Source organism: Cotesia glomerata, linkage group LG2 (genome assembly GCF_020080835.1).
Source record: "Cotesia glomerata isolate CgM1 linkage group LG2, MPM_Cglom_v2.3, whole genome shotgun sequence".
Taxonomy (NCBI): domain Eukaryota; kingdom Metazoa; phylum Arthropoda; class Insecta; order Hymenoptera; family Braconidae; genus Cotesia; species Cotesia glomerata.
This window is the reverse complement of record NC_058159.1, coordinates 6,533,980-6,560,982: the sequence shown is the minus strand read 5'-3', so window position 1 is coordinate 6,560,982 and position 27,003 is coordinate 6,533,980. Positions and strand designations below refer to the sequence as shown.

The 27,003-nt window shown below is 27.6% G+C and overlaps 2 protein-coding genes and 1 non-coding gene across 9 annotated transcripts in view; 2 read left to right on the top strand and 1 right to left on the bottom strand.

Annotated features, from left to right (window-relative positions):
- Positions 1–27,003, top strand: part of LOC123259396 (protein still life, isoforms C/SIF type 2) — a 39,097-nt gene that overhangs the window by 9,548 nt on the left and 2,546 nt on the right. For 5 of the 7 annotated variants that reach the window (XM_044719886.1, XM_044719890.1, XM_044719888.1 and 2 more), the window contains exons 8-27: positions 890–946; positions 1,228–1,411; positions 1,475–1,717; positions 2,882–3,011; positions 9,611–9,756; positions 9,894–10,161; positions 11,851–11,994; positions 12,226–12,408; positions 13,173–13,427; positions 17,288–17,458; positions 17,590–17,776; positions 19,855–20,124; positions 20,487–20,803; positions 21,462–21,656; positions 22,121–22,229; positions 22,439–22,618; positions 23,826–23,944; positions 24,003–24,179; positions 24,261–24,448; positions 26,594–26,991. In XM_044719886.1, the coding sequence (XP_044575821.1) occupies positions 890–946; positions 1,228–1,411; positions 1,475–1,717; positions 2,882–3,011; positions 9,611–9,756; positions 9,894–10,161; positions 11,851–11,994; positions 12,226–12,408; positions 13,173–13,427; positions 17,288–17,458; positions 17,590–17,776; positions 19,855–20,124; positions 20,487–20,803; positions 21,462–21,656; positions 22,121–22,229; positions 22,439–22,618; positions 23,826–23,944; positions 24,003–24,179; positions 24,261–24,448; positions 26,594–26,991 (3,921 nt within the window). Of the gene's footprint in view, positions 1–889; positions 947–1,227; positions 1,412–1,474; positions 1,718–2,881; positions 3,012–8,015; positions 8,968–9,610; positions 9,757–9,893; positions 10,162–11,850; positions 11,995–12,225; positions 12,409–13,172; positions 13,428–17,287; positions 17,459–17,589; positions 17,777–19,854; positions 20,125–20,486; positions 20,804–21,461; positions 21,657–22,120; positions 22,230–22,438; positions 22,619–23,825; positions 23,945–24,002; positions 24,180–24,260; positions 24,449–26,593; positions 26,992–27,003 lie in introns of those variants that run through there. The other 2 variants (XM_044719889.1, XM_044719892.1) reach the window with 2 other exon arrangements.
- Trnal-uaa lies at positions 23,333–23,416 on the top strand. Its single transcript has one exon. It is a non-coding gene; the product is annotated as a tRNA-Leu (tRNA).
- On the bottom strand, positions 24,902–26,055 carry LOC123259401. Its single transcript, XM_044719900.1, has 2 exons — positions 25,852–26,055; positions 24,902–25,721 (listed from the first exon to the last, which is right to left on the bottom strand). Exons 1-2 carry the CDS (start codon positions 25,938–25,940, stop codon positions 24,917–24,919), a joined length of 894 nt encoding a protein of 297 aa, XP_044575835.1. The 5' UTR covers positions 25,941–26,055; the 3' UTR covers positions 24,902–24,916.

Here is a 27,003-nt window from a genome sequence, read left to right as displayed (position 1 = left end):
TACAGCGGACATCGGGATGGCAAAAATATAAATATTACAGAATTTAATGTAGAAAGTGTAAAAGCCACAATTTATAATTTAATATCCAAAATAAGGGATTAGTAGCTGTCACTATAGTAAATAACGAATCTGTCATCTTAAAAAATTACAGTTTCAAATAGTAAAAATTGCCGTTTCAATATATAGTCCATTCTATTGAGGAGAAGGGGTATCAATCTAGGAGAATTTAACATTTGAAACAGTAAAAATTATAAATCTGAATTTTTTTATTGGCTGTCCAGTATTAACCAGTCTACAGAAAATATATTGTAGTAAAAATTATACTTTTAAAATATACATTTTATCAGTACAAGCAAGTCAATAATTATAGTTTCATTTTTAGCGCTGCGTTTAAAATTTACCATTTTACTTTGTAAATATTGACGTTGCTTGTATTAGAAGTTTACTAACTTTATTTTATACATTCGACATATCATAAGATCATTTTTTAGATACGAAATGATAAATATCAACGTCAAAATTCTTAATTATTATACTTTACGTTTTTCGACATTCACGTAGCGAATATTATTGTTTGAAATAATGTTTTCTGCTATGTAAAATATAAATTGTAGCATTTAAATGATAAATATTATAAAGTGATTAGTAAAATCACGATTTTACTGTTTGAATTGGTAATTTATAGCAGTTGATCATTACTTATCATAAATCGACTATTATTTATTACAGTTTACTTTTTTCCGTATAGTTATTTAAATAAAAAGTTTATAAGGGAAAAAATAAATTTTTTTTTATTGTAAAAAATTTAAATTAAAAATTACTGAATTTTAGTTTTAAAATGTATAATATTTTAAAACAGCAGTAACGTTATTAAAATTTATTTTTATAGAACTGGCAGAAAATATTCCGATGAATGTTCAACGCACCCCGCACGCATCGCGCAAGCGTAAGTACAAGCTTTATAATTAACTTTTTTTTTTTTTATAAAAATGTAACCATGTACACTATCTAACCATAATAAATAAGCTCAAGTACCGGTAATGAGCGTACCTCGCCGTGAAAAAACTACGTGTTATGTTGAATTTAAATCACCGTCTCACGTTACCTGTAAAATATTCGCTCAGTATGAACGGACAGTGTACTCGGATATCAAAAATGATAAAGTTAATAATAATATCAGTAATATTGTTAATGATCTAACGAAAAATGTGATAAACAATGACTTAGGTCCTAATTCCAACAAATCATCGACGCTGCCGCTGTCCTATCGCTATTCAAACGACCGGCAAAATAGCAAGGATCGCGACGGATATTACAGCGATCGCAATGAAATTATAAGGGAGAAGCGAGAACGCGAAGCTGTCGAACGAGAAGGATATCTTAGCGACTACAACTCTAAGTATGAACCCAAGTAAGTATTTTATAATTGCTATAAATTTTGGTGAAGTAGAAAATTAAAAAAAAATTGTTCCAGCGTCTCGCAAAGATGTACCAGCTGCATTGGAGAGTCAGCTAGAGCTCAATGGTTCCGACATTCAGATGGATGGCGATCTGGTAGCTCAACACTAGGATCAGCAGCCTCTAATTCTATAAATCTTAGTTATGACCGTGGACACAAGCGAGAATCGCCTTGGGAGTCATTGCCCTCGTTGCGACAGGAAAATAGTCTCAATGACAGTGGCTACAGGTCAAATAGAACTGACTCGATGGAACAACGGTGAGTTGTTATTTTAATTAGCCTAGTGTAATTAATTGCAATTTATAAAACTAAACTTAGATGTTATAGATTTTTTATATAATTTAGATTTAATTATTTTTTGATAAGAAAATTTTTCGTATTGATGTCTTGAAGCTAACATAATTATTTATTAATAAATTCAATTAAAAGTTTTAGTTGGAAGAAAATGTCTTTGAATGTCAGATCTTGCTCATCTATTGAAGCTTTTACTTAAAGTGTTTATTAAAAGTTTATTAACTTTTGGATTTACTAAATCATTTTAAATTTATCAACATATTCTCAAGTTAAATTGGGACAAATATTTTTAAAGTTGAAGTTTTTGTGTTCAAGAGTTTTTAATAAATTATTGGTAAAAATAAGATAAAAGATTATTATAGTAAATAATCTGCCAATTTAATAAATATTTATTATTATTATTATTTTTTTTTTACAATTTTTAATTACTGATTTTATTGATTTTTTTCATTATAAAAAATTAAATTTTCAACATTTTTAATTTAAGTAAAAAAAAATTTTTTTAATTAAAAAAAACAATGAATAATAATAATAATTTTTAACTTTGCGTTAATTTTTAATTATTATTATTATTCCTTTTTTTTTACAATTTTTAATTTATTCTCAAGTTAAATTGGGACAAATATTTTTAAAGTTAAAGTTCTTGTGTTCAAGAGTTTTTTATAAATTATTGGTAAAAATAAGATAAAAGATTATTATAGTAAATAATCTGCCGATTTAATAAATATTTATTATTATTATTATTATTTTTTTTTTACAATTTTTAATTACTGATTTTATTTATTTTTTTTTATTATAAAAAATTAAATTTTCAACATTTTTAATTTAAGTAAAAAAAACTTTTTTTTAATTAAAAAAAACAATGAATAATAATAATAATTTTTAACTTTGCGTTAATTTTTAATTATTATTATTATTTTTCTACAATTTTTAATTACTGATTTTATTTATTTTTTTTTTATTATAAAAAATTAAATTTTCAATATTTTTAATTTAAGTAAAAAAAAATTTGTTCAATAAAAAAAAACAATAAATAATAATAATAAATATTTATTAAAAATTTGTTGAGATTTGAATTTTTATTATTATGATTAATGATGAATAAATAAATGATGATTTATTTTCTAGTGGAACATTTGATCGACAAGACAGTGTAAGATCAGATTACATGTCTGATAGAGACAGCAGATATGGAATTGTGCAACAAGCATCCTTGGAAAGTACAGACTCAAGACTCTGCTACTTGACGTCGTCAGAGGTGAGTGGTCATTGACCTTATCAGTTCTCAGTTGCCTTATCAGCGTCCAGATCTTTTCTTCCCTTTACTTATGTAAGAGAAACCATTCATTATTTTCACCGATATGACTATAAGCTTCTTTATTATTCTAGTAAGGGTAGAAAAACACTCCAGTTAATATTGGACACCCGACACCTCTATTACCATAATTTAAAAATATTCATCTCCTGATATTTAATAAATTATGTAAAGAGATAACGTATCGAGTTAGTCGTGATAAAAAATTAATAGTAAAAAATATTATGTAACTTTTTACACTGCATTAACTTTCAGTAGTTATAAAAATAAGTCACTTCGTTATTATGATAGTGAAAATTTTAATGATCTAATGGAATATTCTTCAGAATATTTTATAATTAAAGCAATATTTATTATTATTATTATTTGAGGTGTGCTGATTTTTGTGTAACAATATTTTATTTTGAAGCTAATTAATTATTTCAGCTCATAAAATATTATTTTACGAGTAAAAATTGTCGAAGTAGAAAATTAATACTGTAAATCTAGTTAAAGTTATTATTTAGTAAATTTTATTTCTTCTTTATTTATATTTTACATTATCTACGGCTTTAAATAATATAAACAAAAAATATTTTCAAAAAGTTTTGAAGTCTCTGATAATAAACGATACCTATTTTATTTTTTATACTTGGATAAACAACTGGAGCATTTTTTGTCTTACTCGGATGACGAATGAGAATTTAAAAGTAATTTTTCATAAAAATACATTCAAATTTAAAAAATAAATAAAATGTTCTGTCCGTTATTTAGAGGAAATGCCAAAATTCTTTACGTAGTTTAAATTTTCATGAATACATTTGCTTGGACACCAAATAATATGAATGCAGTGAATTATTTAACGTATGAAAGTAATGCCAAAAATTTTACGCGATCGACTTGGTGTGAAATTTCTTCAATATAAGAATTATAAATTAAAATTCTATTTTTTGCTTGAAATTTTTTATTTTATTTTAAAATTTTAATTAGAAAAAAAAATGCCAGTAAAAACCGAACGAAAAATAAAGATATCTATAGAATCCAATTTTTTTTAGAGTTTCTTCAATAAAAGAAGAATTACAGTCCGTTCAGTGTCACTAGAATTTAATAATAAAAAATTTACGACATTTAGTTTTACATGAATATTTTTATAACTTCCGGAGAGAGAAAGAGAGGCATGTGAGGTATTCACTCAATTTGAATTCAACAGCCTCTGAAATCCAGTGAATTCCGAACAAACCCATTCACTTTGATGTCGCGATAAATTGTATCCAATTTCGTTATTTAAAATCAGAGAATTGAAATTCTCACAGCGCAATCTATCACTCTAGTTGTCAAATTTATTAAAACTAATGTTTTATATTATTATTTATTACTCAGCATTTACTGCATATTGTCAATCAATATCGCTGAAATCTAGTCATTTATATTTATTACGGCTCAATAAATATTTAAAATAACTTTCAACTTATAATAAAATAAAAAAAAAGTTGAACATTTAATCAGATGAATTCGTATCAAAGCTATTAAAAAATTTATTTATCATAAAACTTTGCTAAATATTATTCTTGAGATATTTTTATGTAATTTGCTGAATTGTAAAAATGAATTTGAATTCATAAAAGTTTAGCATACAAAGTTATATCTAGATAGTAAATTTATATAGAAATGTCAGGATAAATTTAATGGTAAATTTTATACACTGGATGTACTACTTATACATATAATATAAACTCAAAGTAATTCAGCCTTGTATATCTATTTTTATTTTTCAAAGGACAAATATCGATAACCTACTGACCCTGTGCTAGGGTATAGAAAATTATAAAGCATATGAAGTTGCAATAGTGGAAAATAGTTACGTCTTTTCTTTATTTATCTACAACATATTTTTTCTCATATCTCGCGGCAAAGGGATGGAGGCGGAGATATAAGCCAGATATTTGACGCTCATTTGCTATTTTTCCACAAAAGTATCACTGAGTTTTGATTACGAGATATCAAAGAGCCAAGAGCATGCGGTAAAACGAAAAATAAACCCAAATATTAAATTTGCTTTCAAAATTTATGCATGCGCAAGTGCTTATAGCGACTGCTCGCCCTTAATGCAGTTCCAATGACGTACATCGAGATTTTTTTTTTTTTTTTTTAAACGGGGGGTGAAAATCTTTAAAATATTTTTAGGATAATATTCAAAAAAATTTTAAGTTTTTTATTAAAATAATTTAAAATTTTGTTCACAGTATAATTATTAATAAAAATTAACAAAATTTTATTTCAATATCTTTTTTAGTAGTTTAAAAATTAAAAAAAAAATATTTGTTAAATTTTTTATATAATTTTGAAGCATATATACAATTTAAAAAAAAAATGTCAATATTTTTTAGAAATTAAAAAAGTTAAATTTTGACTTTTGATCAATATAACTCTAGACAATTTAACTAGCTAAAGCATATGATCATACTCCAGCTCTTAAATAATCATACATATTATATTGAGCTTATCTAATCTATCGTAATTGAATAATAAATATAGTATTACGTATAGTATTATGTACGTCAGAGTCAAACACCTGTCATCTATAACTTATATTTTGTTAATATTTTTCTTTTTTTATTTACTTATTGCAACATGTGTAAAACACTTTACAACATATATTAATGTATCTTTTTGTAACCGCATAACTGGCCATACAGGCTGTCAGGTTTTGTTAATAAAGAAATAAATAAATAAATAAATTAATTAATTAATTAATATTAAAAATATATTATTACTTCTTATGAAATTTTAAATTATATTCAATTAAAAACATTTAAACTATAAAAATATAATCAATGAAAAAATTCCAGTATATTCTTGAATAAAAAACATTTTTATTTTTAAAATAAATAAACTGAAACATTTACCCTTAGCAAAGTATAATTTATCACATTATCAATACCGGAGACTAAAAAAACCCAAAAACTATCTGAAAAACAAATAGAGATGTTTGGAATGAAAACAAAGAAGAAATAAATACATAAAACAGCGGAGTTGCCAACAGTAAATTGGCGCGTTGCGGTACCAACAACATAGTGGGGTTAAAAATAAGTAGAATAAAAATGAACGATCGCGCATGCCCAATAATTCAACCATTTATCTGGAATCCCCGGCCTGTGTGAGTTAAAATTACACTGAGCAAAGCTGTGCACGTACATCCCACACGTACAAGAGCTTGAAGGTTGAACCATCGGCGCTATATATACATTACCTACATACCCAGCTACCTCGCTACCTACCAACGAAAAGCATCACTGGCACAACGTTACCGTCACTGCAACGTTATTGATTCGGTCATAAGGAGGTAGTAGGTAGTGTAACACTGACTAGAGTCAGGCTCTATCTATTCCCGCAGCTGGTTTCTCCTTCAGCAGTTGCTCAGTCCAGACTAGATTCCAATCCAGAGCTAAACACCTACACACCAACACCGCTCTAACATTATTACTATTCATAACAGTTGATACCATTATCAGCAACGAGCAAGCGCCGTTGGTACCATGTCTGTCATCCTGGTTAGCTGCCAGTGACTATTTACTCAACAACTTGCTCCCCAGATTGTACTGACGCGCTTCACCTCCGGGACTTGATAATCATTTTTAAATAATCTATCTATCACCGTAATTAACCGATCATCGTTTTAGTGATTTTTAGTGGAGCTTATCAGTGTTCTTCTCTGTTTTTTAACCGATTTATTCGCAATATGGAAGGCGGAGGTTGATCGGAAAATAAATCCCAAGTTTATTTTCTTGAATTTTAGTGCATATAGCTAGCTGGTTGGTTGTCTGTTTAATAAATTAAATTACTTCTGGTAGATACTGAGGTGCTCCAAGAAGACTACTTTAGAACAATGAAGACTTTTTGATGTCTTGAGATCGTAGGTCAGTAAATTGTTGGAAACATTGGCACGCGGTCGACGTCCAGATATATTTTGCTGCGTGTGGACGTCGACCGTTAAAGATCCAGAGGGTGAACGCGGCCACAGTTGCGCAGTTTATGATAACTTGGGAATCATGTTATTGAAGAAATTTCAGCTGAAGAAATAATTTATAAATAAATATATACGTTTGTAATAATAATATTAAATACTTTTACTGTGATGGAAGTGTGATCGTGGGTTAATTAATAGCAATTGCAATTAGTATTTATATATAAAAATAGCGGGATAAATCAAAAATGTTTTAACGCGCGATATAACCAGGTACCTGGATGTTGAAGAAACATTTATTGAATAAAAGAGAAGTTTAATAATGAAGAATGAAGATAAAAATAGAGTTATTTTAAAAGCAGTTTGTGAAATAGTTATTTTATTATTAAATTTTTAATTATTTATTGTGTCGATTTGTACGAGTGCATCATATCGATTTCCGGTTGTAACGATTGGCTTAGTTAAACTATTAGCCAATGTTTTCCGGTTGCAATAAAATCTAAAGCATTTTATTTTATGTTTACTCATACGTACAAATTATTTATTAAAACAGTACTTTTAAATAAATAAATATTTTAAAAACTATTTTTATATACATAGTCTTTCGACTGTTTAAAAACTATTTACAAGCTAATTAAATTGTTGAAGAATATTTATCTAAATATTGATAATAATAATTGAATAATTAAAAGTAAATAACGTCCTAGTAAAATAGTAGTATTTTATTAATTATTAATGGTTTTTAATTATATGGAGCATAGTTTTAACTCTGACAGAAGAGATGTAAGATGCGCAGAGCTTATAAAATATTTACATTGTATGTAATGTATACATTGGTTATTTGTGGCGTTAAATTTGCAATAAAAGAACTTTCGAGTTTAATGTCTATTATTATGAGACACAAAGGATTCGATGATTGAATTACATTAATTAAAAATCAAAGAAGAAATAATAAAATATTTTATTTATTCTTATCAAAAAAAAAAAAAAAAAAAAAACTTTTAATAAATCAAAATAAAATACTTCAAGTATTTTTTATCCGTAAGTCTTGTAAATTATTATTATTATTTATCACTTGCATCCATACATTAAACCGTAATAAATAATAAGTAGTAAGAGAAAACAGTTGGCAGCAACTGGAAGACAATAATGGAAGCCACCCTTGATGAAGAATCCATCCAGCGTCGTCATCGAAGACAATTGCGAGAATGTGGGACAGTGACTGAGAAAAAAGGGAAAATAAAGTAAAGCAAAGCAAGAGAACATCAAGCAGTCAGCCACTAGTGCACTAGGAAGCTCTGTTATTTAACCGTTAGATCTAAAACGATGGCGAGCTTTGCTTTTACTACTAAAACATTTGTCTGTGCTTGGGTTCTTATATTACGCTCACCGATATAGACACAGACACTGTCATTGTTGTTATTATAGGTGTCTGAGTGAAGCATGGTAGATCAGGGATGGTTACTGGGGTGTGCGTCTAGTTTTCCAGATCTGCTGGCAGTGAGCGGTGATACCAGCGTAGCCGAGGGTTACACCGATCTCAAAACTCTCCACAGAAAGCAGTGCAAAAAATTAATCTGTCTGTGCAAGCGACACACCATAAGTGTTATTAATATTAACGACACCAAAAAACTTTATTGGTACAATTGCAAAAGTGTTGAGGAAAAAGTCAACCAAGTTGGGGTTGAGGGTTATTACTGCAAGTTGCTGAAAATAATTAACGGCGCGCTCAGTACTTGGGCTCATCGGTACATCGACGGTTTAAGTTACGCCAAAAAGGGAATTATGTACAAAATGAACGGCTCGTCAAAGAAAAGCTTGAAGCTCCTCAAAGAGAGCTGCTATTGTCATTATCATCCCCATCTTACTGCGGATGATTGCAACGCTGAGTTTTTGAGAAAGGTCGTCAGTTTTGATCCGGAAATAAGGTTCACTAATGGCTTCGTTGGCAAGAAGGTAAAGGTCCTGACTCACGGGGTGAATTTTTATTTTATAAAGCCTGTTATTTATCCCAGGATTTTTTTTTAAACGAATAATTGGATATCATGACACGCTTGAAATTGAAATGTCAGGGGTTATTCATTTTTAGATTTTTTTTTATGTTTACTCGTTAAGTTTGAGGTAACATGACGTTTTTTATGACAAGGAGCTGTAAAATACTTTGATTTTTTATTTAAACATTGTGGGATTAATTCATTTTATTTCAGTGAAGCTTGATGATAAAACATTGTTGGCGGTGAACAACATTCTGGTTCATTGCAAGCAATTAGTGACTTCGTAATAAGTATCTTCGTTTTTATTGAAATAAAAAAATAAAAATAGTGGTTGAATAAATTTTTGTCCTTCAATTGAGAGCACCTAAAATATTTAACGGATGTTTTTTTATTTTATGCAAATAATTCTTATGACGTAAGCATTTAATTGGACAGGATTTAATTATATTTGGCTTATGATTATAATCAGTTAATTGGATAGAGTAATAAATCGTGAAATTTTTAATAATTTCATTGTTCGATAATTGTTTTTGAAACATTTTAATGAAATAATTAATGACAATGATTGACTAAAGTTTAATTTAAAATTTTAATTATTTTTCCAGATGTCAGATGACGACCGTATGTCACTAACAACAGCGGTAAGCGACGATGACGACGGAGAGAGTGTTATGAATTCACCTTACCGCGGGAAGCAAACTGGTACTGCAGCTGCTTCATTTAACTGCACCGGAGCAGTGCGAAAAGCTGGGTACGTCACCCAATTTGCCGTAATTGGCATATTGTAACATCCATTTTATCATGTGACACTTAATTTATCTTTTACCATAAAAAAAGAAGCGTCTCCTTCATTTAAAAATAATTCCTTTTGTACTTTTGTCGCTCCAGTTATCTCAGTGTTAAAAAATGGTTGCTGCGCAAAAAGCATCAAATTGAATTGGCGAGGAAACGCGGTTGGAAGGGCTACTGGGTATGTCTGAAGGGTACAACCCTATTGTTTTATCCCTGCGAGTCCCAAGAAAGCCGAGCTGTTGAGACTGCTCCGAAGCACCTTATTATAGTGGATGGAGCGATAATGCAACCGATTCCGGAGCACCCTAAGCGAGATTACATATTCTGTTTAAGTACTGCATTTGGAGATGCTTACTTGTTTCAGGTAGAAATTTTATCAAATTAAATTTATTTTTTAAAAATAAGAGATTCATAAAAAAAATTATTTTTAGAGTTTAAAATTTTTTACACTCACGTTTATTGATTTATTTATTAAATTTTGATCCTAGAGCAAGTGCTCCTTAAAAACGATCATAATTAAGTACATTTTATAATGAGTACATATTAAAATCAATTTAATATTCACGGAAAAAATTTAACTGTAAAATTCACTTGGATTACGGTTAATTTTTATAGTTTCAAGCAGTACAGCGGACCTCGGGGTGGCAAAAATATAAATATTACAGAACTTAATGTAGAAAGTGTAAAAGCCACAATTTATAATTTAATATCGAAAATAAGTGATTAGTAGCTGTCACTATAGTAAATAACGACTCTGTAATCTTAAAAAATTACAGTTTCAAACAGTAAAAATTACCGTTTCAATACATAGTCAATTCTATTGAGGAGAAGGGATCTCAATCTAGGAAAATTTAACATTTGAAACAGTAAAAATTCTACTCTTAAAATATATATTTTACCAGTCCAAGCAAGTCAATAATTATAGTTTGATTTTTAGCGTTGCGTTTAAAATTTACCATTTTACTTTGTAAATATTGACGTTGCTTTTATTGGAAATTTAGTAACTGTATTTTATATTTTTTACATATCATGTGATCAAAGTCAAAATTCTTACCCGTGCAAAAAAAAATTCTGATTCAAAATGAATTTAAGATTGACATTCATATTTTGACACAAATATGAATTAATTTTGAGATAAATCCAAATTTGAATTTAATTTTTAGATAGAAATTAGCATGCCTGTTGAACTTTTGATCCTGCTTCAGAATTCTAATAAAGATTTAAGAATATTAAGGATAAATTTTATATATAAAATATTTTTAAGTCTTTATTAAAATTCTGAAGTAGGATCAAAAGTTCTACAGGCATACTAATTTCTAACTAAAAATCAATTTCAAATTTGGATTAATCTCAAAACTAATTCATATTTGTGTCAAAATATGAATTTCAATCTTAAATTTATTTTAAATCAGAATTTCTTTTGCACGAGTAATTATTATACTTTACGTTTTTCGACATTCACATAGCGAATATTACTGTTTGAAATAGTGTTTTCTTCCATGTAAAGTATAAATTGTAGCATTTAAATGATAAATATTATGAAGTGATTAGTAAAATTACGATTTTAGTGTTTGAAATGGTGATTTTTAGCAGTTGATCATTACTTATTATAAATCGACTATTATTTATTACAATTCAATTTTTTTCCGTGAATTGGAATAATAGAATATAATAGATTAATTATAGATAATATAACATGATAACATACCATAATAAGTATTAATAAGAAATATTGTTATTGTCATTGACTCTTCACAACATTGTTTTGCACAGTTTCTAAAATCTCTATTAAAACATGCTTATTGCAACAAGATCAGATGAGAGCTGATTTCAAGACCTTATAGCTATTAACAGAAACGAACGCTCAAAAGTAAGAAAGAAGAAAAATATAAAGCTCTATATGCTGGTGGTTGTTTTTTACTAGCGACTTCCGCACTTATACTTGTCTTCTTAGTTTTCTAAAGAGTCTAGACACTTGTAAACCGAGAGTTTATCGACGATCGGTAGACATACAATGCCACTCCATGAGAAACTATGAGTTTTTGTTTTTCAGGCTCCGTGTCAAGTGGAACTCGAGAACTGGGTGAATAGCATTCACTCAGCCTGTGCCGCGGCTTTTGCCCGACACCGTGGTAAAACTGGTACTTTACATTTACTACAGGAGGAAATTTTCCGGTTGGAAAAAGCCATTGAGTCGGTGAGTTAATTTAATAGATCTTTAATTCAAAATTTTTGGCTGTACTGAGCACTTAGCTTCCTTTTATTTCTTCAGAGGTTCGCTTCCAAAAAAACTTGAAATTTTTTTATCCGAGATGAAAAATTTTAAGTAAAAAATTTTTTTTTTATTTCTTCTTTGATTTTTTTATTTATAAAGTTGATTATTTATGAAGAAGAATATTAACTTGAGCGTCTTGGTTTAATTTGTCAGGATTACAAATTGAAGCACATGGCTGATCTTCAGCAATCCGTTGTCTCTGACATTGAAACTAAGCAGGAGATTAGTAACCAGATTGTTCAATGGGAAGAGAATCTCGAGCGTCTTCACTGCGAGCAATTCCGCTTGAGATGTTATATGGCAAGTTTGCAGAGTGGAGAATTACCCAATCCGAAGGTACGTCACTTTATAAACAGTTCTGTCAGAATTTTCCTCAAGCGACGATGAAAAATTTATCGATCGATGTTTCATGACGCTTATCAGCGAACATAATTGCGTGAGAGCGAACATTCATGCTATCTAATTAAGATAATTAGTGGTGTGTTTCAGGCTTATCATTTAAAGCTGATATTTGTAAGCTCATTATTTTAAAATCTTTGTTTTTGGTCGGCTTTGATGAATATATTAATTAAGTTTAATTATGAGTACATTTCTAAAGGCTTCTACAGCAGCCTTGAGAAAAAAAATACTTTTGTAGATAAATATTTGTTGATTAAAAAAATCGATTTCTTTATAATTATGAAGGATGTATTTACTCTCAAGGATTTAAAAAAGTTTTTTAATTCAAGTTAGAGGTAAAATTATTCATTTATTATTCATTTTCATTAAAATATTCATTCAAAAAATCCTTTAAAAATTTCTTCCATAATCAAACTACCAATTTTTTATTTATCAAATTAACTATATAAACCACCCGCAAATCAGGATCTTGAAACAATTCCAAATTTTAGATTTCTCTTCGTGTCAGAAATATATAATGATAAATTCCCGGGTACGGCCGTGACCTATAAAACGGTGCAAAGATTTATCTGCAATAGTTTACATCTAAAAAATTTTCTTACAGCTTTAATTTTTTTTTTTTTTTTTTTATAAAAAAACAAAGTTATAGAAGAATAATAATAAAATTTTAATCAATGTAATTTTTGGCTGGATTATTTCAGAGTTTACTAACTCATGTATCAAGAGCAACAAAGCAAACCCTGAACAAACTTGGCGTATTCACAGTGTCCTCTTTCCATGCATTTATTTGCGCCCGAAGCCCGTCCTTGCTCAATAATTTGTTAGCTGGCCGCGGTGCTACTAAGCGAAGACCTCCACTTTTGTCAAGATCAAATAGTGGATCTAGTCGTAGGTCTCTGCAAATGTCCTCGAGGGATGACGAGAAGAGCGTTAAAGTTTCAGTGCCCGAAAACCAAGTAAGATACTTTTTTATTATTTATGGTAGAGTATTCTGTTTGTTTTTTCATCCTCTTAGACTTAATACCAAGTATTGAGACCGAGCCACTTTATTTTAAATACACAAGTGCAATTAATTTTAAGAGCTGTAATACCTCTACTCAAGTATCAAGTATGTTAACTTCAGCAAAGTCAGTTTGTAAACTTTTTATTAAACTAATAACCGGCAGTTTTAGTTTCCTGTAGTTTAATTGCTCTTTTGAATTATCCGATTGAGATTTAAGCCCTGATTTATTGGGTTTATTCATTCCGTTTATCCTGCGACACTGTAATTAAAACTTTATCAATTATGCTTTAAATATTTAATATTATAATTTATTGTTATATTTTAAAAGTTTTATTGAACTTATAGTAGATATTTTTTCTGGATTAAAATTATTAATTAATTTTATTTTATTCCAATACTTGGCTCTGTGTATTTTTACAATTAAGAAATATATAGCATGCAGTACTGAGTATTTGAATTATAAAATTATTCATACTGTAATAAGTTTCCAGAATTATTATTTACATTTTTGGTAAAATTATTTTGAATTCATAAAACCGTCAATTAATATTTACCGCTCTAGTTAAATATTTTTAAGATAAATTTTGTGGTATAATTAAAGAAACAATTTATTTAAAACTTTAATAATCATTTTTAAAATTCCAAAGAGTTTAGTGATAAACTTTATTTGCAATAAAGCCGAGTAGTTTCAATAATTGAATTTCTTCCCGTGAGTTATAATGTGGAGAAAATAAATCGATAGTTTTATTTATATATAAATTTTATAGAATAGTTTTACTTCCAATAATGTAATTTTAAAAAGTTTATTGTGTTTTTTTTTCATCAGAGTTTTGTTTTCTTCACCTATAATACATTTTAAGTTTTAGCGGAGTTTTTCACACCTTTTTAAGACTTCCAGCTCTTTATTTTATTACTTTTAAAAACTTTTTTTCCTGTCGATATTTCCAGTGAAAGTTATAAAATAAATCCGCTTCCAGAAGTTATGAAATATATAAAAACACTCGATAAATTTATTTTTTAAATTTATTAACTCTCGTACAGAGCAGAGTGACTTTGACCTATTTTAAAGCTCAATATGTTGTAACTTTTGTTTTATTTTCTGCTTTGATTACTGCATTCTCCTGGGTTTCTGCTTTTTATTTCTTTTTCAAATATATAAAGTGTAATCCAGGCTTAGTCATAAAATCAATCAACTTTAGCTTCTTTTTGCAATAATCTATGTCATTAGAGAAAAACCGCATTTATTTTCAGCTTAGATAAAATTTTATCAAACTAAACGTTTTAATTAAATTAAATTGAAAATTTACTTGCCGATTTTTAAAAATTTTTTTTTCTAAAAAAATGAATCACAAAATTAATTTTCGATAAATAATTTTAAAGACTATAATTATCGAAGAGGAGGATTTTTCCCAAGTCTATGTTGTTCAGAAGTTGATCAACTGCAAAATAATCAAAGACCAAAAGATTGCTTTTAAGTACCGTAAATTGCTTTTGTTCTCTAAGGGCTCGGTCTCTACCGATACTTGATATTTATAGTAACTAACGTAATTAATCCATAATTAATCTAAATTTTAGTCAAAGCTTTATATGATGATAAACTAATTTAACTCTGAGATATTTAATAATATCATATTTAAAAATAATCTTTCTTATCTTAAATTACTCAATTTATTAAGAATAAAGTTAATTAAAAATTCATGGTTAATACATTTTTATAATTTGCTAATCATTTATGTTTATCCTTTATAAAGTATCTATTTTAATCTATATTATTAAGAGAATAAGAAAAATTTTGTGGCCAGTACATTTATATGATAAAATGGGTTTTTATGGTTAAATTTGGTATCGTTGGAAAAGTCTTGACCTGGAGTTTTACCTTTTTAAGGTTTCATATCATTCTCACCAATAGTAAATTTATGATGATAAGTATTTAGGCTGCATTCGAAAATGCTCTATCTTTAGATACATAATTAAGAAATTATCTTGTATCTTGTGAACTATTGAAATTTTTAAAGATATAAGCTCATCCCGATATTACACTCATCAAGACCTTTCATTTGAGTACCCACATCAATTTTTCATATATTTATATATATTATGTATATGTATATATATATATATATATATATATATATATATATATATATATATATATATATATATATATATATATATATATATATATATATATGAAAAATATATCAAAATGCATGTGGGTACTCAAATAAAAGCTCTTGATGAGTACAACATCGGGATGAGCTTATATCTTTAAATAAGTTAATAGTTAAGAAAGTACAGTGCAATTTAACAAATTAAGAAACTACCTTGTATCTTGTGAACTATTGAGATTTTTAAAGATATAAGCTCATCTTGATGTTACACTCATCAAGACCTTTCATTTGAGTACCCACATCAATTTTTCATATATTTATATATATTGTATATATATTTATATGAAAAATATATCAAAATGCATGTGGGTACTCAAATAAAAGCTCTTGATGAGTACAACATCGGGATGAGCTTACATCTTTAAATAAGTTAATAGTTAAGAAAGTACAGTGCAATTTAACAAATTAAGAAACTACCTTGTATCTTGTGAACTATTGAGATTTTTAAAGATATAAGCTCATCTTGATGTTACACTCATCAAGACCTTTCATTTGAGTACCCACATCAATTTTTCATATATTTATATATATTGTATATATATTTATATGAAAAATATATCAAAATGAATGTGGGTACTCAAATGAAAGCTCTTGATGAGTGTAACATCGGTATGAGCTTATATCTTTAAAAACGTCAATAATTAATAAAAAGTAATAATTTAATAAAGCAAAATTTTATTTATTTATAGTTCACAAGTCACATAGTGACTGCAAGATTGCTAGCAGATATTTATTTATTTATTTATTTATTTTATTTCAATAAACAAACCCAACAGCCTAGGCCATTAACAGGGTTAATAATACAATTGTTAGTACATAAGAAAAATAAATTTTTGATGTATAACAAGATGACTTATAGCTAGCATAGTGATTTCATTCATTTTCACTCATAAAAATTGCTGAGTAATTATTGCTTATTACTTATTAATTATTACCTATTAAAACTTACTTATTAACTATTAATTCATAATTGCACATCTTTAACGCCACTTAGTTGCTAGTTTGCCAAGTAACGCAGTTACATAGCCATTAGGACAATTCAACATATCAAGTGCAGGTTCCCATTGATAAAAGCGATTCACTGTATTAGAGATGCGATATATTGGCGCTGCCTGTGATAAGTTAGATTTAGCAATAGGTATGTACATTGGAGTTTGATTTCTCATACCTAAGACTGGTATCTTAAATTTAAACAGTGTTAGCAATTGAGGACAATCCACCAAGTTGTTAAATAATTTAGTTGCAAAGGAGAATTCCGCACAGATGCGTCTTTCATCGAGAGTAAGATATTCGCATTCTTTGCATAGCGTGAGATCTGCAATTCCCCGAGCCGGATAAAGTCCAGTTTTTTTCCAAATTAAAAATTTTAAAAATATTTAAAATATTAAATATTTAACTAACTCCGGTATTTGTTAAATAATTTTTTAAAAAATAATTAAGTTACTTTGAGATTAAAAACGGGTTAAGTTTTACCTTTTTATTTTAATTTATGTAAAAAAAACTTTTTTATGTAATAAGAATGAAATTTTGAAAGTAAGTTTTTTATGAAAAAAAAATTTAATTAGTTAATTAAAACTTTATTATAAAATAATTAAATTCAAGATATTTATGCGTGAATAAATAAATTTATTTTTTAATTTAGTTTGTATCAGTTTTCCTCCGCGAAGGAATGACAGTAGAGGAGTTCCTGGCAAACGCCTGCAGCAGGAAAGGTCTCAATCCAATGGAGCATTTCGTCCGAGTGAAGAAACGACGTGAAATGGAAGACCATAATTACTTTGTGCCTCACAGGACGGATACAATTGAAACTTACGTAAGTTTCTTGTAGATAAAATAAAAAATAAATAAATAGTTTGTGATAAATCAATTGTAGATGTAGATTTCTATATTTAATATTGTTTTTATTGCATAATAATAATAAAATTGAATTTTTTTTTTAAATAGCTACACACCCACGAAGTAGTTGAGGTCTGCGCAAAGATACTTTATCAAGTAGAACTTCAGCGAAATACTCTCGATCAAATGTGGGGCTTCTCCGTCGAGGCGGAACTTATAGAAAATTCGGATCGACAGGACGAACTCTGTTGTTACGTCAGTCGGGTTGAGGATAAAAGCGTAGCCATGCAAAATGGTGAGTATTAAATTTATTTTTTAAACAAGTAAAAAGTCTGTTTTAATAAGTTTGACAGATTAATTTAAAATTTTAAAAATATTCAATTGATTATTTTTAATGGCTGGTTGTTAATATTGATGTATTATTTTTATTATTAGTAAGTACGATAATTTTAGAACAATTAGACGGGATGATTATTAATAAATGACGTAGTCAAGGATAATTACATACATCCACGCACGAGAAAGTTTAATTGTGCTATTTGAAAAAATCGATTTTTTGTCAATCACTCATCGGTGATCAAGTAAAGGTGAATGATGTTTGCTCCGATGGACTGAATATAATAACGCGCAACTATATTCTTAAGAAAATAGTTATGTATATATAAATAAGTATTGAAAAAATTTAACATTGGAAGAATATTTAAATTGAAAATTTTTATTAAAAAAAATTTTTTTTTTATTATTTAGTAAAAAACCGTCGGTGAAAAAAATATAATTTAAATAATAAAAAATTATTTATTATTGTATGGAAGTAAATTAAAATTTTTAAGAAAAAAAAATAAATATTTGATTAGTATGATTAATGTTTGATTATGTAGGAATTTATGAATAGGATTGATAATAAATAATGAGAAAGCTCAATATTATTAAAACATAGAGTAATTCAAATAGAAACTTTATTTCAAAACAATCGTATCGAAAGAAGTGTCGTTATTTGACAGAGTTTAATCGCAGGCTAACTATAATGTTACATTTCGACGTTCTAATTAGCAAATTGTCTATCTCCATTTTAAAGAATCTTCCATTTGTACGAAAAAACAATTAGTTCAAAATTTATTATCATTTTAAAAAACTATTTAATATCTAATAAAGGTATAGTATTTTTGTTTGGATCATTCAAATAATTTATAATTGGACTATTGCTACATCAAAATGTTAAAAAATCAGTCTCTAAAAAATAAGAAGTTAGACCAATTGCTAATTAAACCGTCGATTTATTTTATTGTCAGCTCTAATCCTCGGAAAAACATATGTTTTTCTTCTCAACTAAGACCGTAATGTTTGGTTGTACTGTACATAGTAAAATAAGGAGACCTTTGTACAACTCAAGTGTCTAAGGTCATAAAATCAAGCCTATAAAAGCTTTCTTATTCTAGCTGCACAAATGTGGCTTAAATGTGTTTTCACATTTCATAACTAATAAAATAAAATACACTATTTTTCCAAAATAAATATTTCTAAGAACAAAATACCTAAATTATAAAACTAAAAGTTTTGTAACTGGGGTTCATTTTTGCTCAGAGAATCCAAGAGATTATATAAAAAAAATAGCAGTCCGCCCCGGCTTCGCACGACTGTCACCCGGGGATAGTGTAGCTTCTCAACAGTGAAAGATTTTTTCAAATCGGTTCAGTAGTTTTGGAGCCTATTCGATGCAAACAAACAAACAATAAAATCTTTCCTCTTTATAATATTAGTATAGAGTATAGATAAATAATTAAAAATACAATGAGAAAAAAAAATTTTTTGTCCAGAAAAAAATTTCTTGATTCAAGAATCGTTTAAAATGAAATTTGGTTTTTTGACAAAAAGAATATCAATATCTATCATGATAATATAAAATGTTGGCATTAATTTTGATAGATTAACAAATGAATAGGTTCATTTGAATTAAAGAAAAAATACTTCGATTAATTCGATCAATTCTTGAGACAAGAAAATATATTCTCGAAAATTATCAAGAATATATATTGTTGTGACAAGAAAATTTTTTCAAGAGTAGTATTTTTTTTTCTCAGTGTATAATAAATAACAAATATGAGGATCACGGGTATTTGGAACACACAAGTTAAATCAATTTAAACAATCATTGAATTGCAACGTTTCTGGCATGTTCATTACATTTACATATGTTATCAATTATTATATTATTTTTCAGAGCTTGATAAAGTCTTAAGAATAAAGACGAAACGTTGCAATTCAATGATTGTTCCAATTGATTTAACTTGTGTGTTCCAAATACCCGTGATCCTGATATTTGTTATTTATTCATCTGGAATTGAACCATATTAAAATGTATAATAAATGTTTCAGGTATTATTAAAAGCGATGAAATTATGGTGATAAATGGAGCAATAGTAAGCGATCTGGATATGATGTATTTGGAGAGTGTACTCCAAGAAGAATTAGCTTTATGCATGATGATGCGGTCATCTAGAACAGAGCCACCAGACGTTACACCGGGTATTGTGAGAGTAACCGATGATATTGAAAGCCTGGTATGTCCGCCACCGCCTACAGATCCACCAGTTATCAGTGAAGAAATGATTTCCGGGCTGATTGTTCCAGCCGTACCAGGATGGAGTGAGTTTCATCCCTATTTTATAGCTACACACACATATATATATATCATTTTTATTTTAATTAAATTAATTTTTTTTTCATTTATTATTTAATATTAAAAAATGTTATGTTTTATGAAATATTAATTTCTGACCTTTTTGTCAGTTATTGTATCAATGTCTTCAAAAGTATTATTTAGTCTCAATGTAACGATCTCATTAGTCTCGCGTAATTAAAAAATCATTGCAATAATTGCTAGAGCTTAATTGCTTAGAATTTGTTAGTAGTCTCGTTAAAAATTGAGATATAAATTTTATTTAACAGTTGTTATTATTATTATTTTTATATATTTCTTTTCTTTGCTTTCTTTCTTTATCTTTTAGGCAAAGAGAGTGGTGGTGGTGGTTATATTATGCACGACGGTGCCTTTACAATGAAAGATTGTATTTCTGGTTCTCAATTAGAAAATAACAAGCAGACGTCACGAACAAATTCGTTTGAGATTGAAAATTTATTGAAGACTGCTGAACAAGTTACTGGAATCTGTCGCTCACCCAGCGAAACACGTAAATCTAGTCCTACTGGCAGTGTCGTAAGCTCTCATTCCCAAGTATTAACGCCGAGCCGACAGCTCAGTGATGCGGAAAAACTTAAAAAAGTTATTTGCGAGCTCATCGATACTGAACGTACTTACGTAAAGGTAAATTTAAACACTTCTATTTATAACTTTAATATCTTTGGTCTTTTTTATTCCAAAATTTACGTCTATTTTCCTTATGCTATTTTAAGCTTCTTAGTTTACTGAAGTCGAGATTTATTAAGAGACTACCATTAATTTACTCAATAAAAAATGGTAACCAGTCAGAAAATTCAAGACAATAATGTCCATGTTAATAATCTCCAAAATAATGTCCAATGCAATAATATCCAATTGCCAAAATATCAAACATAGACATATCCCTGGTGGTTTATTTATTTAAAATTAATTGGATATTAAAATATTATTAATAAATAATTTTTTATTGGATATATTTACATTGGATTTTTTTAATATTGGACATTATTCAATTAGATATTTTTCCCATTGGATATATTTACTGGATATTTTTCCTTTGGATTTTGTTATAATGGATATAATGACCTAGAACCTTAATGACATTAAAATTAGCATACTTGACTATTTTTTTTTAATAATAAATTAGAAAATTATTTTTAAAAAATTGCATTTATAATTTTTTCGAACTTTTAAAGATGGAATTTTTAGAATACATTTTTTTTGCTTTAATTGATTTGTTAAAAAAAATTAGATGTCTATTAATTTCAGTATCATATTAATAAAATAATTTTATTCATTTCAGAATCTTAATAATTTATTAGAAAATTATCTGGAGCCACTAAAACGAGAAACATTCTTGTCAAATGCCGAAATAAATGCACTGTTCGGTAACATACAAGAAATTGTAACATTTCAAAGGCAATTTTTGCAAAATCTTGATCATGCTATTGAAATGGAGGCTGATTTTAATAACTTCGACCATTCAAGTCAATTTAAGGTAAAATTTAAATAAATTTGTGTAATTCTTAATTATTTATAAAATTATTTCTCTCATACATTAATGCAAATTTAATTATTATTTTAATTTATCATGAAACAAACTTTGAGTAATATTAAATTAAGAATTCAGGTAAAATTAACGTTGTAGAAATTAAAAATGAATAGTAGCTTAAAATAGTTCTGAGGTAATTAATTGCTCGCTTTTCCACTAATGTTCAGTCAAATTAAATACCATTTGAGTAACGTGATTGCAATTACTTTTGACATCGTAAATAGAAATTCCAGTTATGTAATTAACTAAACTGACCAGTTTCTAATTTTATCAAACTAATAGTAAACATTAATTCATTTAATTATATTTTATATTTAATTGGAAATTCTTCTTTAATTTTTAATCACTTTTTTCAGGACTTGTTTATTTTTATTTTCGAAATAATTAAATTCAATTAAATGATTTTGTAGGGTGTCCTATTTTCTATTGGAAGTGCCTTTTTATATTACGTGAATCACTTCAAATTATACAGCTCGTTCTGTGCCAGTCACTCAAAGGCTCAAAAAGTTTTACATCCAAGTAAGTTAATTATTCATCAAGTTTCAATTACAAAAGCCCTATAAAATTTACCAGTTGTTTATTTGAGCGAATTAAAATAATTAATAATGTTGAATTATTTTCGTAATTATTTACAAGTTAAGAAAAAACTGCTTTGAAGTAAATGTATTAATTAATAATTAAATTTTAATAATAATAATTACATGTTATGTATCATAACTGTCTAACAGACGAAGGAAATCAAGCACTACAAGAATTTTTACAAGCAAGAAATCCACGACAGCAGCATTCATCAACTTTGGAATCTTATTTAATTAAACCTATTCAAAGGATACTAAAGTATCCTTTGCTCTTACAACAATTGAAAAATCTTACTGATGAAAGGAGCGAAGAACATCAACATTTAACTGGTACAGTTTTTTTTTTTAATATTTTATTTAATTAACTGTTGCAAAGTATTTCCATTATATCTCTGAAATTAATATGCCAATCCGCTTTGAATATTTCTTCCTCTTGAATAATATTCAGAGGTATAATTAAATATTTTATAAATTATTCCATTACATTTAATTAATTTTATTTTAATGAACTTTATGCTAAAGAAAAAATTTTTTATCAATTTTATTCAAAGTTTATAATTTTTATTTTTTAAAAAATAATTTTATCATTTTAAATTAAATTTTTTTTTTAATTCAATTTATAAACCAGTCATTGATAGAAAATCAGCCTCGCAATTCATAAATTTAATGTTTACGCGTTACACTGAGTAGATGGAGCCACTTCCTTGCCGGATAGTCAATACTCGCATAATTATTTTCTACCAATTTTTTCAATAAAAATAATTCAAATATGACTTTTATAATTAAAAAAAGTATTAAAAATTAACAATTAATTTTTTTAAATTATTTAATAATTCTTGATGGAAATTCTGTGTTAATTATTTAATTTTTAGTAGTAAAATTGATATTTGAATTTTGAGTAAAATTAAATTTTTGATGGATAATGTGCATTGAATAATAGTTAATTACAACATTTTTTTTTTATTAAAAAATAGAACATTGTCGTGATAAAACCTTAGAATTTGTCTTCCACTCTTATCCAACATATGGTCTTGAAAAAAATACGCTGGGTTGGCCGAGCGGTCTAAGGCGCCAGATTTAAGCTCTGGTTCCCAGATGGGAGCGTGGGTTCGAACCCCACACCCAGCATTTCTTTTTTTTTTTTTTTTTTTTTTTCATTTTATAAATTTATTTTAATTAATAAAATTTAATTCTATTTTGAAAAATGATAATTATTTAAGAAAATAAAAATATTTACAAAGTTTTTTTTTTTTTTGATTTTGAAACAGGATTTTATTTTTAACATTTTCATTATACATATATAAGTAACAATATCCTTATAAACAACTTAATCACTAATATACTTTATTTTTAACTGTCATCACATGATGCTCTAATTAAAAATATTGAAATAACTATATTATAGTTTTATTATATTATTAAATATCATCTAACATAATTAATATCTTTTCTTGAACTATTATTAAATATTATCATATTGCTTTGGAAAAAATTAAAAAAATAAATAGAAAAAACCAAATGCATATTATATTTACAGAGGCATTGAAGGGAATGGAAAAAGTAGCCGAGCATATTAACGAAATGCAGAGAATTCATGAAGAGTATGGCGCAATATTCGATCATTTATTCCGACAACATCAAAAATCATGCAAGCAGGTAATAAAAATAAAAAATTTATTTATTTATTTGAAATAATAAATAAAAATTTTTTTAGCCAATTGATTTGAGCCCCGGCGATTTACTTTACTACGGCGGCGTGGAGTGGCTGAATATATCAGACTTCTTGGGTAAAATAAAGAAAGGACTGGAGCTTCATGCAATGTGCTTTGTATTCAAATCCGCGGTTGTATTTTTATGCAAAGAGCGATTGCGGCAAAAGAAAAAGCTTATGGTACAAAAATTATTTTATTTATTTATTTTATTGTGTGGATTGAAGCTACTCAAAAGCTTTTATTTTATTAAAATTCTACAGGGCGTCTCGACTAAAACGAATTCCAGCGAAGTGGAAATAATTCGTTACCAAGTACTTATTCCAGTGACTGAGGTACAGGTGCGCGCCAGCTCAGCCAAGGACATGGAGTCTCATTTCCTGTGGGAATTGATTCACTTAAGAAGTCAATTACAGAGGCGATCGGAAAAAGTTTACGTTTTATCCAACAGGTAATTAATATTGCTCAGAAATATTTGTTTGCTGGGATGATAATTTTAGTTTTCAAATAAAAATTTATTTATTTAAAATTTAATTTTGATAAGACAAATTGCTACAGATAAGAAATTTCAAACTTAAAAAATATTCATGACTGATAAAAAATTTTGTTTAATTTTAAAATCAACATTTTTATTTTTCCCCATTTTATATTTAAAAAAAAATAGAATTTAAAATTTATTTAAATAATTTAGTCTATAATTATTACAAGCATTTTATTTTACAATATTAAAGTTTTTTAATTGACATATAAAATAACAAATTTATATTTAGAAAAAATAATCAAGACACGGATAAGATATCAAATAAAACTGACTCAGATGTCTTATCAATAGATATAATTAACTAACAAACAAATCATTCACCTTGATAGTTATTTATTAAAATCAATTTAACAAAAATAAATTTAAATATTTAAAAATTCAAGTATGAATCGGTACGATTATTTTCGAACCGTTATAATAGGGGAAGAATTCATAGTGAAATTTAGAAAATTGTTTATACTTTGGACTGTAGATGCCTTTAGTGTTAAAAGGCGATCTCTTGGGTGTTTCATGATTTTCCGGACCGCCTAGAGTTGTAATAACACTGTCGTCCTCCTTAGAATAGTCTATAGCAGTGGGGAAATTTTTCTTTGCGTAGTAAGCTCTAATGAAGCTGCTATCCCGATGATCTTTTGTAGTATTGGTATTATCGGTATCACTAACATTCAGAACTTCGCGGTAGAAGTCTTCGAAATATTTTAATTTCGGATTATTAGGGTCTCTTGGGTTGAAAAAAGTTTCTACTGGGTGAACCATCGGAGTTGAAGTTTTATTAATTGCAGATAATAAATTTTTAACACGTTTAATCCGTGAAATGAAATCAAATATAATCGGATGAATTTTTTCTTCAGGAGTGAGGACTCTTGGAGTAGTTTCGTTTTTTGGCTCCGGAGTTACACTTTCTGTTGTAGATAAAAATGGCTCTGAAACACTTTTGGGTGTGGGAAGAATAACAAGAGCGGCTTCATAGTTTCCGCCATTTTCATAATACGAACTCGGCCGAAATTTTCTTTGCTCTGGGATATGAGTAGTTGCTATTTCTTCGGTTGTACGCTCAGAAGTCCCAACATTTTCTTTCGACGCTTCTTTCTCAGTAATTATCGAGCTAACAGTTGTTGCAACAGAAGCAAAAGGCGAACTTTGTGTTTTATTCGATTGTTTTACTTCTGTAGATTTCTCCAATCTAAAAATTTTAATTTTAATAAATTAAACTTGAAAAATCTCACTTAAAAAAATTTTTTTTATTTTATTTAAAAATAAATGGACTTTGAATTATTTTTAATTAGTTCTTGAGTAAAAAAAAATATACTTGCCCATTTTTAACATTATTTACAGCTTCAATTGTAGTTAAACACTTTGCGAAAATTAAAAAACCAAAAAAAATTAAGTTATTATAAATCATGATTACTTAAACAGAAATATTTTTATAAATCTTGTAGTTATTGACGCTGTGTTTGAACTAGGAGAAATAAAATAACAAAAAAAAAAATTTTCAATCGCCGTTTTTATTACATTAATGATTTTTTTTTAACTATCCAATTAATTTCTAACAGTTGAGTTTTTTTTTCATTAACTGCGTCAAGATAAAGAAAAAATAGATCCGCATTGTGATTGGTTAACGGACTTAATCTCTTGACGTCACTGATAATCATAATTACAACTTTAAATCGTAAAATAGATAAGGAAGTTTTGAAAAATATTTTAAAAAACATTTAAGTTCAAGAAATAGCGTTTCAATGAGTCATTTCATTAATTAACCCATTGAAAATAATTGATTGAATAAAATATAAAATAAATTTAATTCAAACAAATTTTTAAATTTCATTCTAAGTAATTGAAATATTTTTTTGAACGAGGCTAATAAAGTAAAAAAATAATAATGAAGGCTATTAGTTGATAAAGACATTTAATCATTACTTTTAAATATAGATTGTACGATATTATTTTAACTTGAATATTTTACCAAATAGATAATTTTACTTTAGCTTATTTATTTGATGAGTAATTAATAATAGAATATAAAAAATTTATTTAAATAAAATAATTTTATTACAGCACGACAGAATTCAGAAATGCATTTTTGAAAACAATACGCCAAATAATCCGCGAATCGGTTCGAAATATGAGTATACCATCAACAAAACCGAACATAACTCAACCGCCGATGACAATGGCCCCGCGGATGTCTACCGGGCATGTGGAAAAGTTTGATAAAGTCCAGAATCAAGGTCTGAATGGCGGAACCCCGTGCAATTCTGGCGGAGCGACTGGAACACTTTCGAAGAAAGCGAACAAGCAGCAGATCCTGTCAAACACCCTGAACTCGCGGAGAAAGCACAGTCATCCAAAATCCTCGGTTGAACACGAGAGTTCCGAGGACAGAGATTGCGATGACATTCCTATCCAACAAATTTCATTCCGTACTCGTAGCAAAACCATCAGTGATACCTCAGGTGCTAATAAAT